This window comes from Peromyscus californicus, unplaced genomic scaffold, assembly GCF_007827085.1.
Source record: "Peromyscus californicus insignis strain IS unplaced genomic scaffold, ASM782708v3 Scaffold_10__1_contigs__length_136768540, whole genome shotgun sequence".
NCBI classification, from domain to species: Eukaryota; Metazoa; Chordata; class Mammalia; order Rodentia; family Cricetidae; genus Peromyscus; species Peromyscus californicus.
In genome coordinates this window covers 15,302,081-15,319,598 of record NW_026294391.1, presented here as the reverse complement: position 1 = coordinate 15,319,598, position 17,518 = coordinate 15,302,081, and the positions used below count along the sequence as shown (strand labels likewise).

At 39.4% G+C, this 17,518-nt stretch overlaps 1 protein-coding gene across 3 annotated transcripts in view; it reads left to right on the top strand.

Annotated features, from left to right (window-relative positions):
- Klf8 (KLF transcription factor 8) overlaps positions 1–15,302 on the top strand; it is a 166,822-nt gene extending 151,520 nt beyond the window's left edge. For all 3 annotated transcript variants that reach the window (XM_052752982.1, XM_052752874.1, XM_052752907.1), the window contains 3 exons: positions 824–935; positions 1,549–1,688; positions 7,635–15,302. In XM_052752982.1, the coding sequence (XP_052608942.1) occupies positions 824–935; positions 1,549–1,688; positions 7,635–7,816 (434 nt within the window). In that variant the 3' untranslated portion in view covers positions 7,817–15,302. The remainder of the gene's footprint in view (positions 1–823; positions 936–1,548; positions 1,689–7,634) is intronic.
- The last annotated feature ends 2,216 nt before the right edge of the window (positions 15,303–17,518 follow it).

Here is a 17,518-nt window from a genome sequence, read left to right as displayed (position 1 = left end):
CTCTACTACTGAACTACACCCCAGGCTTCTTTTTGATTAAAAGAACAAAAACAAAAGCAAAATTTTTTTTGTTTGAGATACAGTTTCATGAATGTACTCAGATTGGTTTTAAACATATTACCCAAGCAGATGTTGAACTCACGGTTCTTCTGCTTCAGCCTATTGAGTAGCTGGGCTTACAGGCCTGTGTCACCAGGCCTGTCTTACTTCACTTTTGAAGTGAGCTCAGAATTCAGAAGGTCTAAATTAAGTTCCATCTTTCATTGTCCTCAACAATAGGTCCCTTTCCAGAATTACATTTATTTAATTCATAATCAGAAATGATCAAAGAAAATCTCTTGCTTCTGACATGGTTTGAAATATTTATCATCACCATATATGTAATATTACAATCAGCTTTGAGTGTTGTAATTGTTGGGATAATCCTAGGAATTCTCTTAAGACAGTCAGGGAACTGTTCAAAGACTTCAGTGTTCCCAAAATACGTGCAACCCATCCATCCTTTCTACAGACCCTTTCCCAGGAGCTGGTGGTAGAGGGATGGATATATCACACTTAGATCGTGTCCTAGGGAAATTCACATTCTGGTGATGCAAGAACAATTCTTGCTACCCTTCCTTCCAAGACACCTCTGTCCCTTCTTATGCTAAAAATAATTGTTTAGCCATTACTGTCTTTCTCCTCTTTCTTTCTTTAATGATTTTTCTATTTTCCACTTCTTAATATGGGCCAAGCTGGGAATCCTGAAAATGATTGTTGAGGTGAAAATAATTGTAGGGGTGCATACATCCTTGTCTACAGTGCTCCCTTTCTTTGTGTTTAGTCAAAGTTGACCCCACCTCCATGTCTCCACTGGAGTTTCCAAGTGATGGTGAGGAGAGTGCTATTGAGAGTGGATCCTCAGCCTTACAGAGTCTGCAGGGATTTCAACAAGAGTAAGTTGGAACTGTGTGTGTGTGTGTGTGTGTGTGAGTGCGCGCACACATAGCATTAGAATTAACAGAACACAACAATAAAAGTTTGAGGAAAACAATATACAAGCTAGCTGCTTTCCTAAGAACTATCTAAGTGTGTGTACAGACATGTGTATGTTCATGCATGTTATGATAGAATTACATTCTAATTGTATGTCACGAATTCTATCCTTGAAAAAAAAATCTTCCAATTTTCTATAAATTATACTTTTGTAGTGTTTTTCTCTATAAATTTAAAATAGCCTGGTCTTTTAATCTTGAAACGAATCAGAAGCTATTAGCTTGCATTGAGCAAACATGTTATATGAAAAATGTATTTTGTTAAGCACAAGAATGGCACTTGTTGAAGTGAAATGTTCACACTGTTTGACAACGTAGCTACTCAAGGAAAAATTTCCACCTCCAGTGCTTTCTTAGGGAGCTACATTTCCTAAGCTGACTGGCCCTAGTTAAAAGAATTGCTTACGTTGTTCTAATTATTTCTTCTCTTGGGGAGCTAGCATGAAATTTGCATCAATGATAAGACGGTATGAAATACCACCACTGTAACTGGTTTTCTCTCTTTCTTTCTTAGTCCAGCAACAGTGGCCCAAATGCAGGGAGAAGACTCTCTCGACTTAAAGAGAAGACGGATTCACCAGTGTGACTTTGCAGGATGTAGCAAAGTGTACACCAAAAGCTCTCACCTGAAAGCTCACCGCAGAATCCATACAGGTCTGCCCCCCCCGCCCCCCACTATTCCAGCTCCAGCACACACACTCGCCTACACAGATACTACGAGATGAGGTTTGGGGGGAGGGAGAGACAAACTACAAAGAAGAGACCACTTATGGGTTTGGGCTCTCTTGTTCTTATCCTAAAACCTGAAACAGTCTAGCAGAACAGAAAGCCAGTTACCTTCCAAGTAAGTGTGCTGCTGTGCCTAGTTTTACAGTGCTAGGTATTAAATAAACCCAAGGCATCATGCATGGTATGCAAGTACTCTACCAACTTCGCTACATCCCCAGCCCCTTCGATTTTTGTTTGGTTTTCTTTTGTTGTTTTTGGTTTTTTGACATGGGATCTCTCCTGTAGCCACCTCTGACCTCAAACGTGCTATGTAGCTGAGGCTGACCTTGAATTTCTGATACTTTTGCCTCCATCTCCCAAGTGCAGGGATTATAAGCATCCGATAGCACACTCATCATATTTTTTAGTCTTGTTTAAGGAATCTCCGTACAGTTGTCTGTGTACTAGTTTACTTTTCTACCAGCAGTACATCAGGAATCTTTTTTCGCCATATTCTTCTCAGCATGTTGTATATTTGTTTATTTATTATACTAGCCATTCTGGCCAGGCCAAGATGGAGTCTAGGTTTCTTTTGTGCATCTGTAATGGCTGAAAAGCAAGCATTTTTTCATGGATCTGCTAGAGTATTTGTGTTTCTTATTTTCAGTAGTGTGTGTTCACACCATTTTTCCATTTAGTGAGTGAATTACTCATTTGCTGTTAACTGTTTTGAGTTCTTTGTATATTTTGGATGTTAATCCTTTCTCATATGCATAACTAGCTGAGATTTTTCTCTCATTCTATAGGTTGTCAGTGTCTTCTATTGTTTCTTTATTCTGCAGATGCATTTTAATTTGTTATCACCCCGTGTGTCTTGATTTCATTTCCTGAGCTATTAGAGTCATTGAAGTGTCTTACATATTTTCCTCTAAGAATTTCAAAATTATGGTTCTGACATTGGTTTCTATACCACTTTGGGTTGCGCTTTGTTTAGTGAGAAATAGGGATATATTTTCAATGCTTTGCATGTGGATATCCAGTTTTCCCAACACCGTTTATTGTCAGGAATGATCTTTCCCCAATATATGTGCATTAGATACTTCTTATCATTTTAACTAAATATTTGAGCAAATTGACTTTTTTTTTGTTTGTTTTGTTTTCTTTAAAGAGGAAAATTTATTTTGGTTTCTGATTTCAGAGGTTTTAGTCTATGGCCACCTGTCTCTGTTGCTTCCAGTGATGCAGAACATCGAGGGGCAGAGCATGTCAGGGAGCAGGGTGACTCACCACATGGTGGCGTACAAGAGACACGGAGATAAACAAAGAAAGGCCATGGACAAGATATGCCTTCTAAGTTTCTATACCTTCATGTGCCCACTGATCTACTTCCTCTACGCAGGCCCTGCCTCGTGTTTTCCATCACTTATGAAGAGTATAAAGTTTTAAGAGCGTGAATAGATTAAGCATTAATTATCACCCTCATAATCCAGTCACTTTCTTTTGTTCATCCATATAAATTTCCAGTGAGCCAGGCAGTGATGGCGCACACCTTTAATCCCAGCACTTAGGCAGAGGCAGGCAGATCTCTGTGAGTTCGAGGCCAGCCTGGTCTACAGGGAGAGTTCCCAGACAGACAGGGCTGTTAACACAGAGAAACCCTGTCTTGAAAGACCAAAAAAAAAAAAAAAAGGAAAGAAAGAAAGAAAAGAAAAAGAAGGAAAGGTAAAGAAAATTAAAAGGCTGTAGTACACATACATTTTCCACATCATTTTATTATATATCTTGTAAAATAGTCATGTTAGTACTGGAATGGGGCTTTAGGATATCATTCAGGTTCACTGTTTAACTATAGCATGGTGTTAATGAAGTGATGATAAAGGGATGCAGAAGAGTCATAACAATATTTACTGTCAGGTTCTGCTTTTGGTTTTGTTTCTTTTTAAGTACTACCTATATTTTTATTACTAGAAAAATAAAACTCAGGTCATCAGGCTTGGCAACAAGCACCTTTACCAAGTGAAGAAAGACTATCTCAGTTCTCTCTCTCTCTCTCTCTCTCTCTCTCTCTCTCTCTCTCTCTCTCTCTTTTCTTGTCTTGCTTTATTGCTGTGTATAAAATTTCAAGCACTGTATTCAAAAGGAGTATGGATTGCAGACATCAACATCTTTGTCTTTTTTATTGTACAAGCAATGTTTCCGGTTTCTCCTCATTCAGTATTATGCTGGCTATAGATTTGCTGTATATAGCCTTTATCATGTTGAGATGTGATCCTCCTGTTCCTAATTTCTTCAAGGCTTATATTATGAATATGTGTTGAACTGTATCAGAGTCCTATCCTGCATTTATTGAGATTATCATGGGATATTTATCTTTGATCCTATTTATGTACTGTGTTACATTTATTGATGTGTGTATGTTGACCCATCCTGGCATACCAGAATTTAATCAAGTTAACCATGCCTTATTGTTTTTGATATGCTGTTTAATTCAGTTTGAAAATAATCTATTGAGGACTTTCGTGTCTAAGTTCATAAAGGCTGTTGGCCTATACCTTGCTTTTTTTTCATATGTCCTCATCAGGTTTTGGTGTCTAGATAACACTGACATTAGCTTGAACAAAAGCTTCTTTAACCATGATGAAAGGCAGATCTTGAACTAGAAAGATGGACTTCTTCCTGCACTACTATTTTGAATGGGTGCTCCAGCAGTGAGCTCAGATCACCACATGGTGGCACTACTTTAACAAGTTGGTTATTATTCATCCTGGTGTACTGAAAATAGGAATTCCTAGGAGAAATCCTTGAGCAATTACAATAAAGTCTATACATAGCAAAGCTGTTGTGAAGTGTGGGGATGGGATACTACTGAATTGAATCAAAGCAAAAGAAAATCTCATTTGCACTCTCTACGTTCTCTGAAATCCTGTTCTTTCTAGATGTTAATAAGCACGTGTAACCTTCCAGTCTTTTCTTTTGTTTGGTGAGAGAGTTAGACAAGGTAGCCCTGCCTAGGCTAAAATTCACTATGTAGAGCAGGCTGACTTTGAGCTCAGAGATCTCCCTGTTTCTGCCTTGTGGGTCTGGGATTAAAGGTAGTGTACCACTACACCCAGGTTATCTTTAGTCTTAATACATTTGATACATTCAGCTGGGTGTCATTCTTCTTAGAGGCTTATGTGGCCATTTCTGAATATTGAAATTATCAGTAAGTACCATCTTTGATCAACCAAATAGTTTCCGGGTAATACTCCAAATGTGAGCTAGACTGGACTCCATTCTGTTGCTGTCTGTTATGTAACAGCTGTACGTCCAGTTAGTGAGTGAACACTTGGGAGGGTCAGCAGGTGGCAAGCAGTAAGCGAAAAGATGCGAATCAGATTGCCACCAGAATTGAAAACAGAAAAAAGGAAATGCCCAGGAAATTTTATAATGGGGAAAAGAGGGATAGAAGAGCAAACTGTCAGAATCCTGATACACTCTGTGTCTGCATTGTTGTCTCTGATTATAAAATAATACATACTCATCATAGTAGATGAGAAACAGAAGCATATTAAGGAAAAACAAATATTTCTATGATTTATGACCTAGATTTAACCACAGTTAATATTTATTTGTCCATATAACATAGTTCCTTTAATTAAAAATACTTAGGCTGGGCAGTGGTGGCGCACGCCTTTAATCCCAGCACTCGGGAGGCAGAGGCAGGCGGATCTCTGTGAATTTGAGGCCAGCCTGGTCTACAGAGTGAATTCCAGGATAGCCAGGGCTACACAGAGAAACCCTGTCTCGAAAAAAAAAGTTAGATTTATTTATTTTTATTTTATGCATATGGGTGTTTCCCATGTATGTATGTCTGTGCACCATGTGTGTGCCTGGTGCCACAGAGGCTAGTAGAAGGCATCACATCCTCTGTAACTGGAGTTACTGGTGGTGGTGAGGTACCTACCATGTGAGTGCTGGGAATTGAGCCTGGGTCCTCTGCAAGAGCATCCAGTGCTCAGAACCATTGAGCCATCTCTCCAGCCCCAATTAATTAACTTTTGCAACATAATTTCACTTAGGAACCCAGTCTAGCCTCAAATTCTTGGACCTCCTACCTCAATTTCTTTAGTACTAGGATTACATGTGTTCACTACCCCTCCTGGCTTATTTTTTTTATATATAATATATGTCTATATCATGTTTTTAAAGTATTCAAGCAGTACAAAAAGTTATTTTAAAAAAGGCCTCCTACCATCCTTCACCGTTACTTTTATCATTGTTGATACTTTTTCTATAATTTCTATTTCAGTGTATTGATGTTTCCTTTATCTTGAGTGTACAAATGTATGGTATGTGACCTATGCATATAATGGGATTGCGCTATGGTAATTCTTCCTATACTACTTTTTTTGGCCATTTTTCTTTCTCTCCTGAGCATTCATGTCCCATATATAATCCGGTTATAACCTTAAGAGTCTGAGCATGGAGCTATTTAAACTACTTGGGCTCGACAGCTCGCCCCATTCCTTTCCATGTACGAGTTTCCGACCTTCCACAGAAGCGAGCCAGCTTTCATCCGGTGCTCTTCCCACTGAATCGCATGGTCTTCTTGTGGATGGCTTTATTTCAGATTGTTCATTAAGAAGCATCAGATGAAAGAATGTAGTTGGACTAGTGGAGTGGAGTAGAAAGTAGCAGCCACCTGGATTTGTGTTACAATTTGCATGTCAAATTCCGCCTACAGGCTCCTGTGTTTGAAAACTTGGCCCCCAGCTGCTCGAGCTGTTTGGGGGAGGTTGTGGAATTTTTGGCAGTTGGGGCTTGGCTGTAGGAAGTGAATCTCTGGGAGGTAGGCTTACAGCCCAGCTCCACTTTCTGTCCTCTTTCTGCTTCCCGATCTAGAGTACACGCTGAACCAAGTTCCCGACGTAATGGAGGCTGCTGCCACCATGTTTACTTTGCCTTGATGCACTGCATGCCCTCAAACTGTGATCCAGAATAAGTCCTTTCTTCCCTAACTTACTTCTTGCCAGGCATTTGATCACAGAGAGGAGAAATGTAGCTAATACAGTTTAGACTAGCAATCTGACCTTTTTTTTCCCGTTTTTCTTTTGAGACAGTACCTCACTGTATAGCCTTGCATAGCCTGGAACTCACTATGTAGTCTAGCTTGGCCTCAAACTTGTAATGTTCCTCCTGCCTCTCCCTCCTGAGTGCTAGGGTTGCAGGCATGCTTTCCTATGTCTAGCCTCCACTGTCTACCTTTTAAAATGTTTTGAACAACCTTGTGAGATATTTTTGCCTCTGTTTAGATTTGAGAAAATAGACTATTTACTATATGGTTAGTGTGGTAGAAGCAGGATTCAAAGACTCTTTGAGAGCCCATGTTCCCTCCACTTTACCGTCTCAGGCTAAGTTTAGACCTTCTGCAAACAGCAGTGTGTAGTTGGGTAAATTTTTAAGTATCCTTACTATAAAAAATGGTAAGTATGTGAAGTAATGCTAACCAGCTAGATTTAACCAGTCTACAGTGTGTGCATATTTTGAAACTTGTAGAAGACAAGCAATATGATTTTTTTATTGGTTTTTCAAGACAGGGTTTCTCTGTGTAGCTTTGGCGCCTTTCCTGGATCTTGCTCTGTAGACCAGGCTGGCCTCAAACTCACAGAGATCTGCCTGCCTCTGTCTCCCGAGTGCTGGGATTAAAGGCGTGCGCCACCACCGCCTGGCGCAATATGATTTTTATTTGTTAAACTTATTAGTTAAAAAGGTGAATGAGAGTGCCCCTTCAAGGTGATTGTCTTACTTTTGAACTAAAGCTTTGATATAAATATAAATTATGTATTCTGCTGTCTTTCTGGTAGTCAGTCATTTCCTGATTACCTTCATTTTGCTGTGTTCCCCCTGCAGGAGAGAAGCCTTACAAATGCACCTGGGATGGCTGCTCCTGGAAATTTGCTCGCTCGGATGAGCTCACCCGCCATTTCCGTAAGCACACAGGCATCAAGCCCTTCCGGTGCACAGACTGCAACCGCAGTTTTTCTCGATCTGACCACTTGTCCCTACACCGCCGGCGTCATGACACCATGTGAATATCCCAGGCCACAGCTGACGTCCTCTACTGGTCTCCTGAGTATCTGCTGAGTTTGAGACCCTGTTTGCCTCTTTGACTACAACTTGCCCCTGTGATTGGGGGTTAGAACAGCCTACTGAGCCAGGTTGATGAGACTGGAGCAAAAGTTAGCCGGTCTCCCATGCGGCTCTTCATATTCCGCTTTCACCTCTTCACTGTCCAGACTTCAGTTTTCTCAACCTCTTCCTGGGTTGAATTCTAGTGCGGCGCCCATGGTTGCCCTCCCTGACCCCTCATGCTATGTTATAGACATTTTTCCTACAATAACAAACAAAACAGGAATCAAACTCAAGGCTGTGAACAAACATCCGCTGCTCCCCCTGCCACTTTTCTCTTGTTTTTAAAAACTTTTATCCATATATAAATATGTATGGATACAGTATATATACTGTAACCAGTACTTAAAGTCATTTAGCAATGTCCTAAAATGAGGGTTTTTTTTTTCAAAGTCATAGGTACAAGGGGCATAACAGTGGAGTTGATTGGTCAGATTTACAGAGAATTGAGTCTGAAATACAGAGTCTCATTCTAACCGTGAAGGTTTTGTAGATCCAGTTTTACTTGTTCTTACCAGTTTGGTTTACAGACAGTACCAGCCCTCCTTTTTGAAGTCCATCAAAGAAATGAAGGGATTTTTCTCGACCTCCTCTTCCTCCTCATGCTCCTTTATAATTAAAGGTTTTATGGCACAATTACATTCTTTTTAGGTTAAGTTTGGACAAATATTCAAAGCACAGAAAGACAGATCAGTAGGGAGAAGTATTCTAGGAAAATATGTCAGGCAGTGACAGGATAAAGCAGACCTTGGAGGACCCTTTGAGCAATTATTTGGATAAGGTATTAGAATTGCTGTTAATCCCAAACCTCATTCAAAGGGCAGCCTGTTGAAACGGCGCTTTGGATGGGCTCCGCTGTACTGTTTATTCTTTTGTTTACATAAAGCAACCATTCAGCGTATTACCTGAGAGAAACTGCACACTGAGCACGTTATACAGAGGTGAGGGGTTGCACTAAAGGAATTTTGTTTACTTCATGCCATTTTTTGGCACTCATTCTTCTGTTTTTAATGAGATAGAAAAGATTTTTTTTTTTCTGACACTGACATATAAAATCATTTTTAATGTTTTACAACTGCTGCCAATACCCAAGCCATTTATTTTAGATGTAACAGCAGGATGCAGAATATACATTTGGTTGCCCAATCAGACTGTTCCTATTATTCTCTGGGGCATAAAACGCTCTGTTCCTGGCCCTGGACCTCAGATCTACCTCCATGTGGCATATTTCCTCTCCTGGGAAAAAAGGAGAGGGGCTTTGTATCATTAGGATAGGACGCAGCCTAAAGGTTGTCTTCATACTAAACCTTTTTTCTCGGCAGATATTCAAAGCTCTAGCTTGAATACTTCAGGTTACTACCTCCCGTGGCTGTCCTTTCTAGCTAAATCCTAGAACTCTACCATCCAGAAGGGGTCCTGTCTACTTCTACCCATCCCTCCCATCTTACAGATGAGGCAAATACGGGTTCGATTCTTTCTCCAGATATTTCCTTTGAGGCCTTATATAGACCTATGTACTCCTTCTCCCAGGGATCACACTAGTAAACCAAATTAAATAAAAAATTATGTGATTGGTTGCAATATTTGTCCAATTTTATATGTTATACTTCAGAAAACTTTAAATCACTCAAAATTCATATATAGTTGATGACAAAGTAAGTAGAATGTGCTTATGGTCATTGCCAGTTAACATTACGCACACAGTGTTTCTATTCTCATAGTTTGATATTTCCAGGCTTTTTTTAAATTTACCTTGTTTCAAGTTTCAGTGTCTTTCCAGACTATAAATTCTCCATAAATTAAGGCCTACTTGTACTTTTCCAGATGACGTGTAGGTTTTGCTATTATCATTATCTTCATACAGGATTTTTCCTGACTTATGGTATACAAGTTCCAAGCTGTATACTAATTACTAAAGCACTAATAAATATCTAGGGCAAGTCTATTCATGGGGACCACATTGTATGACAGATTGATAAATGGATATTACTACCATGCATGGGCTTAAGCTTATAATTGAGTAGTTGGTACAATATTATAGAACAGAGTCCAAAGGGTTACCCACTTTTTTTCCACTTTGGATCCTGAGATTTGCTTTCCAGAGTTCAGAATTGGCATGTGCCCCTTAGACTTCAGGATATTGAGACATATGGTCACAATATTTACACTGAGACATATATTTACAAATGAGCATTATCAAATTATAGTACTCAGAAGGGTGATCAAATTAGGATCCTAGATATCGATGCTCCCGGCATCTCTGAGCCTTTCTTCAAATCTATTTCTGTAGAGTGGTAATTGACTGTGCAAATGCTTGTTCATTGTCTTTAGTCCAGAAACAATTCTAACCCTATTCTCATTGCCCCCTTTTCCAAAAATGGTAAAGTCTTTCCAATTACAAACATATTCTTTAAAAATGTGTCATGATGTAGAAAACTTCACAGAGTAAATTGATTTCAACACAATGCAGTGTAGAATTACTGCACCAAAAGCACATGCATGTTTGCTAGATGGTGGGGTACAAAGGAAATGAAATGCATCTCTCTTGGGGAACATCTGAGCTTTAACTAAGTTGAATGGGTTTTACAACAGCAAAACACTGTTAGTATGACATTTGCCTAGGACATGGAAATCTCATAGGGATGGATAATAGTCAGGAATTTATTACAGTGGAATTCTTCCTTCTGTAGACATCTGGAAGCTGAACACAACTATTGATAATTGCCATTGTGAAATATAGGAAATGTAAATTGGTTTGATGGATTAGTGGAGTTCCTTATGTGCAGAACACAGATGTTGGTAAAAAGAATTTCTTCTTAAATAAGCTTTCCATGTTGGAACTCTTATAGGTTTTCAGAAAAAAATGTGAAGGTAGAACAGAGTTCCTGTTTACTCCACATCTTACATTAGTATGGTACACTTGTTACAATTAGTGAAACAATATTGATGCATTAATGTTAACTGCAGTCAGTGCTTTATTCCAACTGTCCACTTTCTGTTTTAATATCTCATCAAAGTACTGCTTTGATTTAGGAGGGAGTCCCAACTCCTTTGGTTGTGACAGTTTCTTGGACTTCCTTACTCTCAAGGACCTTGGGAGGATGTTCTTCACTTGGGATTTGTTTGCTGTTTTTCTCATGAAAAGACGAGGTTAATGGATTTGGGCCTGAATAACCACACAAATGAGTTACTATTTTCATAACATCATATTTCTGTGACTTATCATTCTTTATGGTATTTCCAGTCACATGGCTGGGATAATATCTATGAAATTTCTCCCATGTACCCCTTTTCCTATCATCATACTACACTCTCTGGAAGGAAGCACAGCAGCCCACACATGGAAATGGTGAGTTATGTACCATGTCCTTGAGAGCAAGTGTCTAGATAAATTCTTTGGAATTCTTCTGCATGGGAGCTTTGACTCCTCCCCATTTATTTATTTACATAGTTGTTTATTTATGCCAACATGGACTCATTGATATTTATTTTATAGTTTATTTTATAATCCAATGCAACTTTTATTTTGTTGCCAAATTGTAGCTTTGACTGTTAGGAGCTCTTTTGAATTGATTCCTAAGCCTTTTTTACCTACCCCATCATTTTTTTTCAGCATGTGCTTAATTTTTAGTGTCTCAAGATGTTTCAGGTTCATCTTGTTTTTGTTTTGTGGAGGGCACTCTCATAACCAGACATTTCTTCAATGAGTTCTAATTCCTTTTATTGAAGAATTGTATCAGAAACCAGGATCTGTGCACTATGTAGGTTTGCTACTTTGGGGATATTATTTCTTCAAGGCCTTCTCAGCCAATACAACAAAGAAATATATGCATATATATATATATATATAGTTATATATATGCACATGTCTATAAACATTTCCATATGTAATCATCTTTATTATCTATATATGAGTTCATATAGTTGTCGTCAATCCTTGGTTATCTTCATAACCTTCCATGCTAACAGCGACAACCATTGCTCCCCCTTCTGGCATTAATTAATTGTTGAAATCCAGTTTATATACATATTAACAGTGTCTTAAGTGTTATCCCGTATACCCATGAGAAAAATCAATCAACTAGAACCTGGTGCTTATGTACATGATAGTAACCTTTTTTAGAACTTCAACAATTCTTTGAAACAGAGTGATCTACAAGATTCTTGAATTAGAGATATCTGTATTCTCAACTCTATCCTAGCCCCTAAATGCTTCCTCATACATGAAACAAACCATTGGTGATTGACCTAACTTTGAAGAAGTCAAGGAAACTTGTTGATCTTCCATTGTGTGTTAGTTCCTAGTAAGGGATAAATGGGAAAGTACCATGGGCCTAGTTTAAAGAAACATTTAGCACTGTCTTTTTCTCTACTAAATATGGATCCCTGACAACTGGGTGGTATCCTGATTTGCCTCTCTTCTGTATTTTCCCCAGTTTTTAGGCAAGTCACATCACCTCTCTGTGCCTCTATTAACCCATCTAAAAATGGGGATCCACATATCTACCTCACAGGAGTGTTGTGAGGCTTCTTATTAATAGATGTTTAAAAAATGATGCGTGATCTCTAAATGAGCGAGAAAGTATTATACTCATTACTATGATGCTAAGTAGAGTACCTTATATTTATCCTATGGAAAGGAGATTATCCCTCATTAGTCAACAGCTAAAGTCAATAAGAAAGATCAATGAAGAGAGGCCACTGGAAGCAGTATTGTTTGTTCTGTTATCCTCACTTTCCCTACATCCTCTGACTCCAGGATTATCAACTGTTTCCAGATGCGAAACGTACTAGGACCTAAAATAAAACAAGAGGCAAAACACATAGTTTTGAAATGATATTTTTCTCCCTTTCTTACTCTGGTTGGACTGCATTACATATAACTTTGTCAGAAGCACAAAGACAACTTCTCAAAGCTTTTCAGTCTTTGGTCAGTTCCGTTTCATCAGTTAAAATTTCTCTTTCTGCGTGTACTGTACATTAAACAGTAAAGGTAGGAGGGGAGTGGGGTGGGATGGTTGGGTTGGGAGTGGACTGGAAGAGAATGGAAATTATGTAGGTGTTTCTCAAACACTGGGTATCACTTTCCATTTCTTTTTTTCTGGTGGTGGGTTGGGGGCAAGGGAAGAGATAACTATTTTGTTAACAAATTCTCCTTCCCTTCCAGTAGATGTCTCCTAGGGTCAGTACAAATAGCTGTGTTGGACGTTACTTTTATAACTATGTTGTATACAGTGCTGTTTTCGTTGTACTCCTGAATAAAAAGGGAAGACAGTCCCTAGTGATGTTCATCCCTGTTTTTGACAGGAGGCCACAGCAGAAGAGCAGTACCAGAAACTGACTTTTTTTTGTGGTGGGGAAAGGAGCCTGCAGTGAAGGGATTTCTTGGAGTTTTGTCATTATTTAAAGAAATTCTAAAACAGTATATTATGCATTAGTCTCTATAACTCTTCTGTTTGTGCCTCCTTGTTTTAGTGCTTTAGAGCAGCACCTATTTTCGCTCATTTTATACTTGTTCTTGTTCAGAGGGATGATGTTGAGCACTCCCTCATCTGTTGTGTAGCTCAAGATTCTCGAGAATTGCCTCAGTAAGCATGGCCACCCAGAGGTTCCTCTGTCGCAGCTCAGTCGGCAGCTCCCACTGCGGCTCCCAGGCAGGGTGGGTGCCTGGGCACTCAGCAATCTGGTTCTGTCTGATTACTGTACTTTTTTAATAATAAAAATATTTTAAATCAGAAACCATGGGGTTCGTGTTCCGTTTGTCTTCTCATTGTATTTCTTCAGCGTGGAACAAGTAGCTTATTTTCTTTTTGAGATTTTGACTAAAAAAAGTTGTGACAGAAGGTACTATATAGTATTGTGTAGCAACAAAGGAAGCCAGGCTGTCTCAAGCAATGATTTTCTCTGTTAAAGTACATGAAGCCCTCCTAATTCTTGCTGATGTATTCAGACATGCCCATGAATAGGACTTGATGAAGACTATGCTGTTTTTGTATTTCCTATATAGGATCCCACAAGAGTTTTGAGGTACAGGCCTGTTCTCTTTGTTGTTTTAGTTCCCTTTGGGGGGGGCAGTAAATAGGTACAGGAGGGTATTGGGACAGCTTTGAAGTCCAAAGACATCTCAGTACATGGGTAGTCCTGAGCAGACTTGTGGGAAGAAGTCTCATCCAGAACTTGTATATTCCAGAGAAGCATCAGAAGAAAAGTAAAAGGGGGAAATTCTGTGAAGGGGATGGGGGCCAGAAGTTGGAAAGACAAATTAAAAGTGGCTGTTCCCAAGGCTGTCGGGATGCAATTTCCACTACAGGCCCTAAAAATAACAAAAAACAGAGTTTACAGATTGCCCCACAGTATTTATTTATTTTGTGAGAAGAAAAAAATATTTTGAAAGTACAATTAAAAAGAGCTTTAAAAGCCAGGCAGTGGTGGCACACACCTTTAATCCCAGCACCTCAGAGGCAGAGGCAGGCGGATCTCTGTGAGTTCGAGGCCAGCCTGGTCTACAGAGCGAGATCCAGGACAGGCACCAAAACTACACAGAGAAACCCTGTCTTGAAAACCAAAAAAAGAAAAGAAGAAAATGGGGTAGCCATTAAGGAAGCAGGACTTGTGAGCTTTGAGCCCTCCCCCTTCTCATCACAAGCACCTTTAATGACCAGGGTGAATGACCGTTATTTGTGCCCAGTGGCTTAACACATAACAAATGATTATCAGACAGTTTCCTTATATGCAAGTCCATTCTGTGTATTTAGTCTTCTTCTGTCATCTAGAGCCGTGTAGCCCATTTCCTAACCTCCAACAGCTTCCACCAATATAAGCCCGTACTTTTCCCACCGTCGGAACACTGACTCAGAGTTATTGAATCTGTGCTCCGAAAATAGAAACCTCTAAGGCCTCAGCTGAAGAGTTTCACTTTGCCAGTTCCTGTGTTTAGATCGATTGTCATTACATTGTCGGGTGGCTTAGAGAGGACTCATCTCTACCTCCTGTGCTGCCACAGACACCAGCACCTACAGGAACCCTCTTGTATCCCACCAGCTCCCTGGTACTTTCCAGGTGGACAGATGAGACCTTTGCATTTCTCAACCTCTCTTTTCTTGAAAGGTTTCAAGTCTTTGTAAGGGCCCTTTGTTGCTGGCTGTCTAGTAGGGGAATGGCCGATTTAGGTGTCTAGGAGAAACATTTTCCATCTAGATAAGTAATCAGAACGTTGGGAAAGAGTGAATAAAGTGTATATCTATAGTTGAAGGAATGGAATCAACCCATGTATACTTCTCAGATTAAAATAAGACAGTCATTGCTCAGACCTTCAGAAGCCACCACATGCACTTACCACATTTTGTTCCCCTAAGTGGCCTGTATCTTGTTTCAGTGGTAATCATATAAGTCCTCTCACTTTACAATTATTTTTTATTTTTTGAAATTATAATCACATTTCTCCCTTCCCTTTCCTCCTTCCAAACCCAGCCTCTTTGCTGGCATTCAAATTCATGGCCCCATTTTTGTTAACTACTGCTACATATATATTCCTAAATACATAAATAAAACCTGCTCAGTCCATATAATGTTACTTACATGTATATGTTTTCAGGACTGACCATTTGGTATCGGAATCGGCGAACAGATTAGTGTACTGTTCCCTGACGAAGACAGCTTCTCCTGCTCCCAGCATTCCTAGTTGCCTGTAGTTCTTTGTCTAGGGTTGAGGCTTCAGGGACTTACCCCGCTCTCCACATTAGCATGTTTATTCCATGTTCTACTCTTGTTCAGACTTTATGGGTGTGGCTTCTGACATTTCTAGAAGATACAGTCTCGCAGCAAATGCCCTGTTGTCTGGCTTTTCAAATCTCCTGCCTCCCCTTCCTTGATGTTACCTGAGCTTGAGGTGCAGGATTGTCTTATAGATGTATCTGTTGGGACTGGCCTCCACAAGTCCGCATCTTGATTGGTTGTAGTTTTCTGCAAAACTGTCTGTTGCAAAGAGACTTTTCCTTGATGAGGGGTTAGGACTGTATTTATCTGTAAGTATAAAGATGAATATTTATAACGTACTTAGGGAATATACTGGTTTAGTAAAGTGACACTTGAGGTTCTTCTCCAAGATCCATGACTTCACTAGCCCAGGGTAGTTGGCTGGGTTTCCAGCATCAGGCACCATTTCCTCATTGCCGAGCATGGCTTAAGTCCAGTAAGAGCTGTTAGTTATTGCCAAGGTATGAGTTAGCGTTAGGCATCAGCTGGGTAGGACTGTTGCTTGCTTCCCTCCTTTGGAGACTCCCATGGCTCCTTCTTTTGGTGAGAGATAGTCCTCTGGGAGGAGACTTTCAGGTCAGTTCCAGCTCAGGGCCTCTATCCTACTAACAATATTCCTATTATTCCTCTCTTTTGAAAACTATCTTTGTCATCAATGAATACAAATGCAGCTATTTTACTTTTCTTGTTTTTGTTTTGGTTTCTTTGTTTGGTTGGTTTGGTTTTGATTTGATTTTTGACACTGGGTCTCTATGTAGGGCTGACTGTCCTGGAACTTACTATGTAAACCAGGCTAGTCTTGAACTAACAGATTCGCTTGCCTCTGCTTTCTGAGAGCTGGGATTAAATGTGTATGCCACCACGCCCGGCTCACTTTTCTTGTTTTTGAACCTGAAATATGTGTTCTTTTGCACCTTGATTCCTTTACTTAGAATTATGTTTGTGAGATCCATCCATGATGATATGTGTAACTCCTACTTTTATTTGTACTGTTGTGAGGTATTTCATCATACATATATGATGAAATAAATACTTGTCTACTCCAAATAAACTATCTCTTTTTGGGGTAGGGAGTTCCCCTTACACTGTTTCAAGTTTAAATGTAAAAATGCTTAGAGAAACACAACTTTGGTGAATGTTCTCTTAAATGGCTTTTGATATCTATTTGTAAGAATTACTCTAAGGAAAATATCTAGGGAAGGGAATCCTGGTACATAGGACATTTGTTTTTTTTTTAATATTTTTAATTTTATTTTTTATGTGCATTGATGTTTTGCCTGCATGCATGTCTGTGTGAGGGTGTTGGATTTGCTGGAACTAGAGTTACAGACAGCTGTGAGTTGTCATATGGGTGCTGGGAATTGAACTCAGGTCCCTTGGAAGAGCAGCCAGTGCTCTTAACCACTGAGTCATCTCTTCAGCCCAGACATTTGCTTTTTTAAGCTTAACCTAGCACTATAAAATATTTTTTCAATGGAATCTCATCAATTTATATTTCTACTTATAATATGTGCGGTTTTTAATCACAGCTCTGATAATATGTTATACTTTGGTTCTGGTTTTTTAAGGGTCAAATCCAGAGTACTATTGCTGGGAACAGAAGATCATAAGGACTAGTTTATATATACAGATAACGTGGTATTAAGATGGATATCTGGTATGAATCAGCTATAACACAGCTGACATTGGACATCTCAGGGGCTATGAGTCACTACCAATTGGACCCCCAAAGTAAATACTTATACAATCTGTTAACCAAGTTGTAGCTGGAAATTTTTCTGTGTCCTGCCTGGTCCCACGGTTGCTCAGACCCAAATAAACATGCATACAAGGCTTATATTAGACTATGG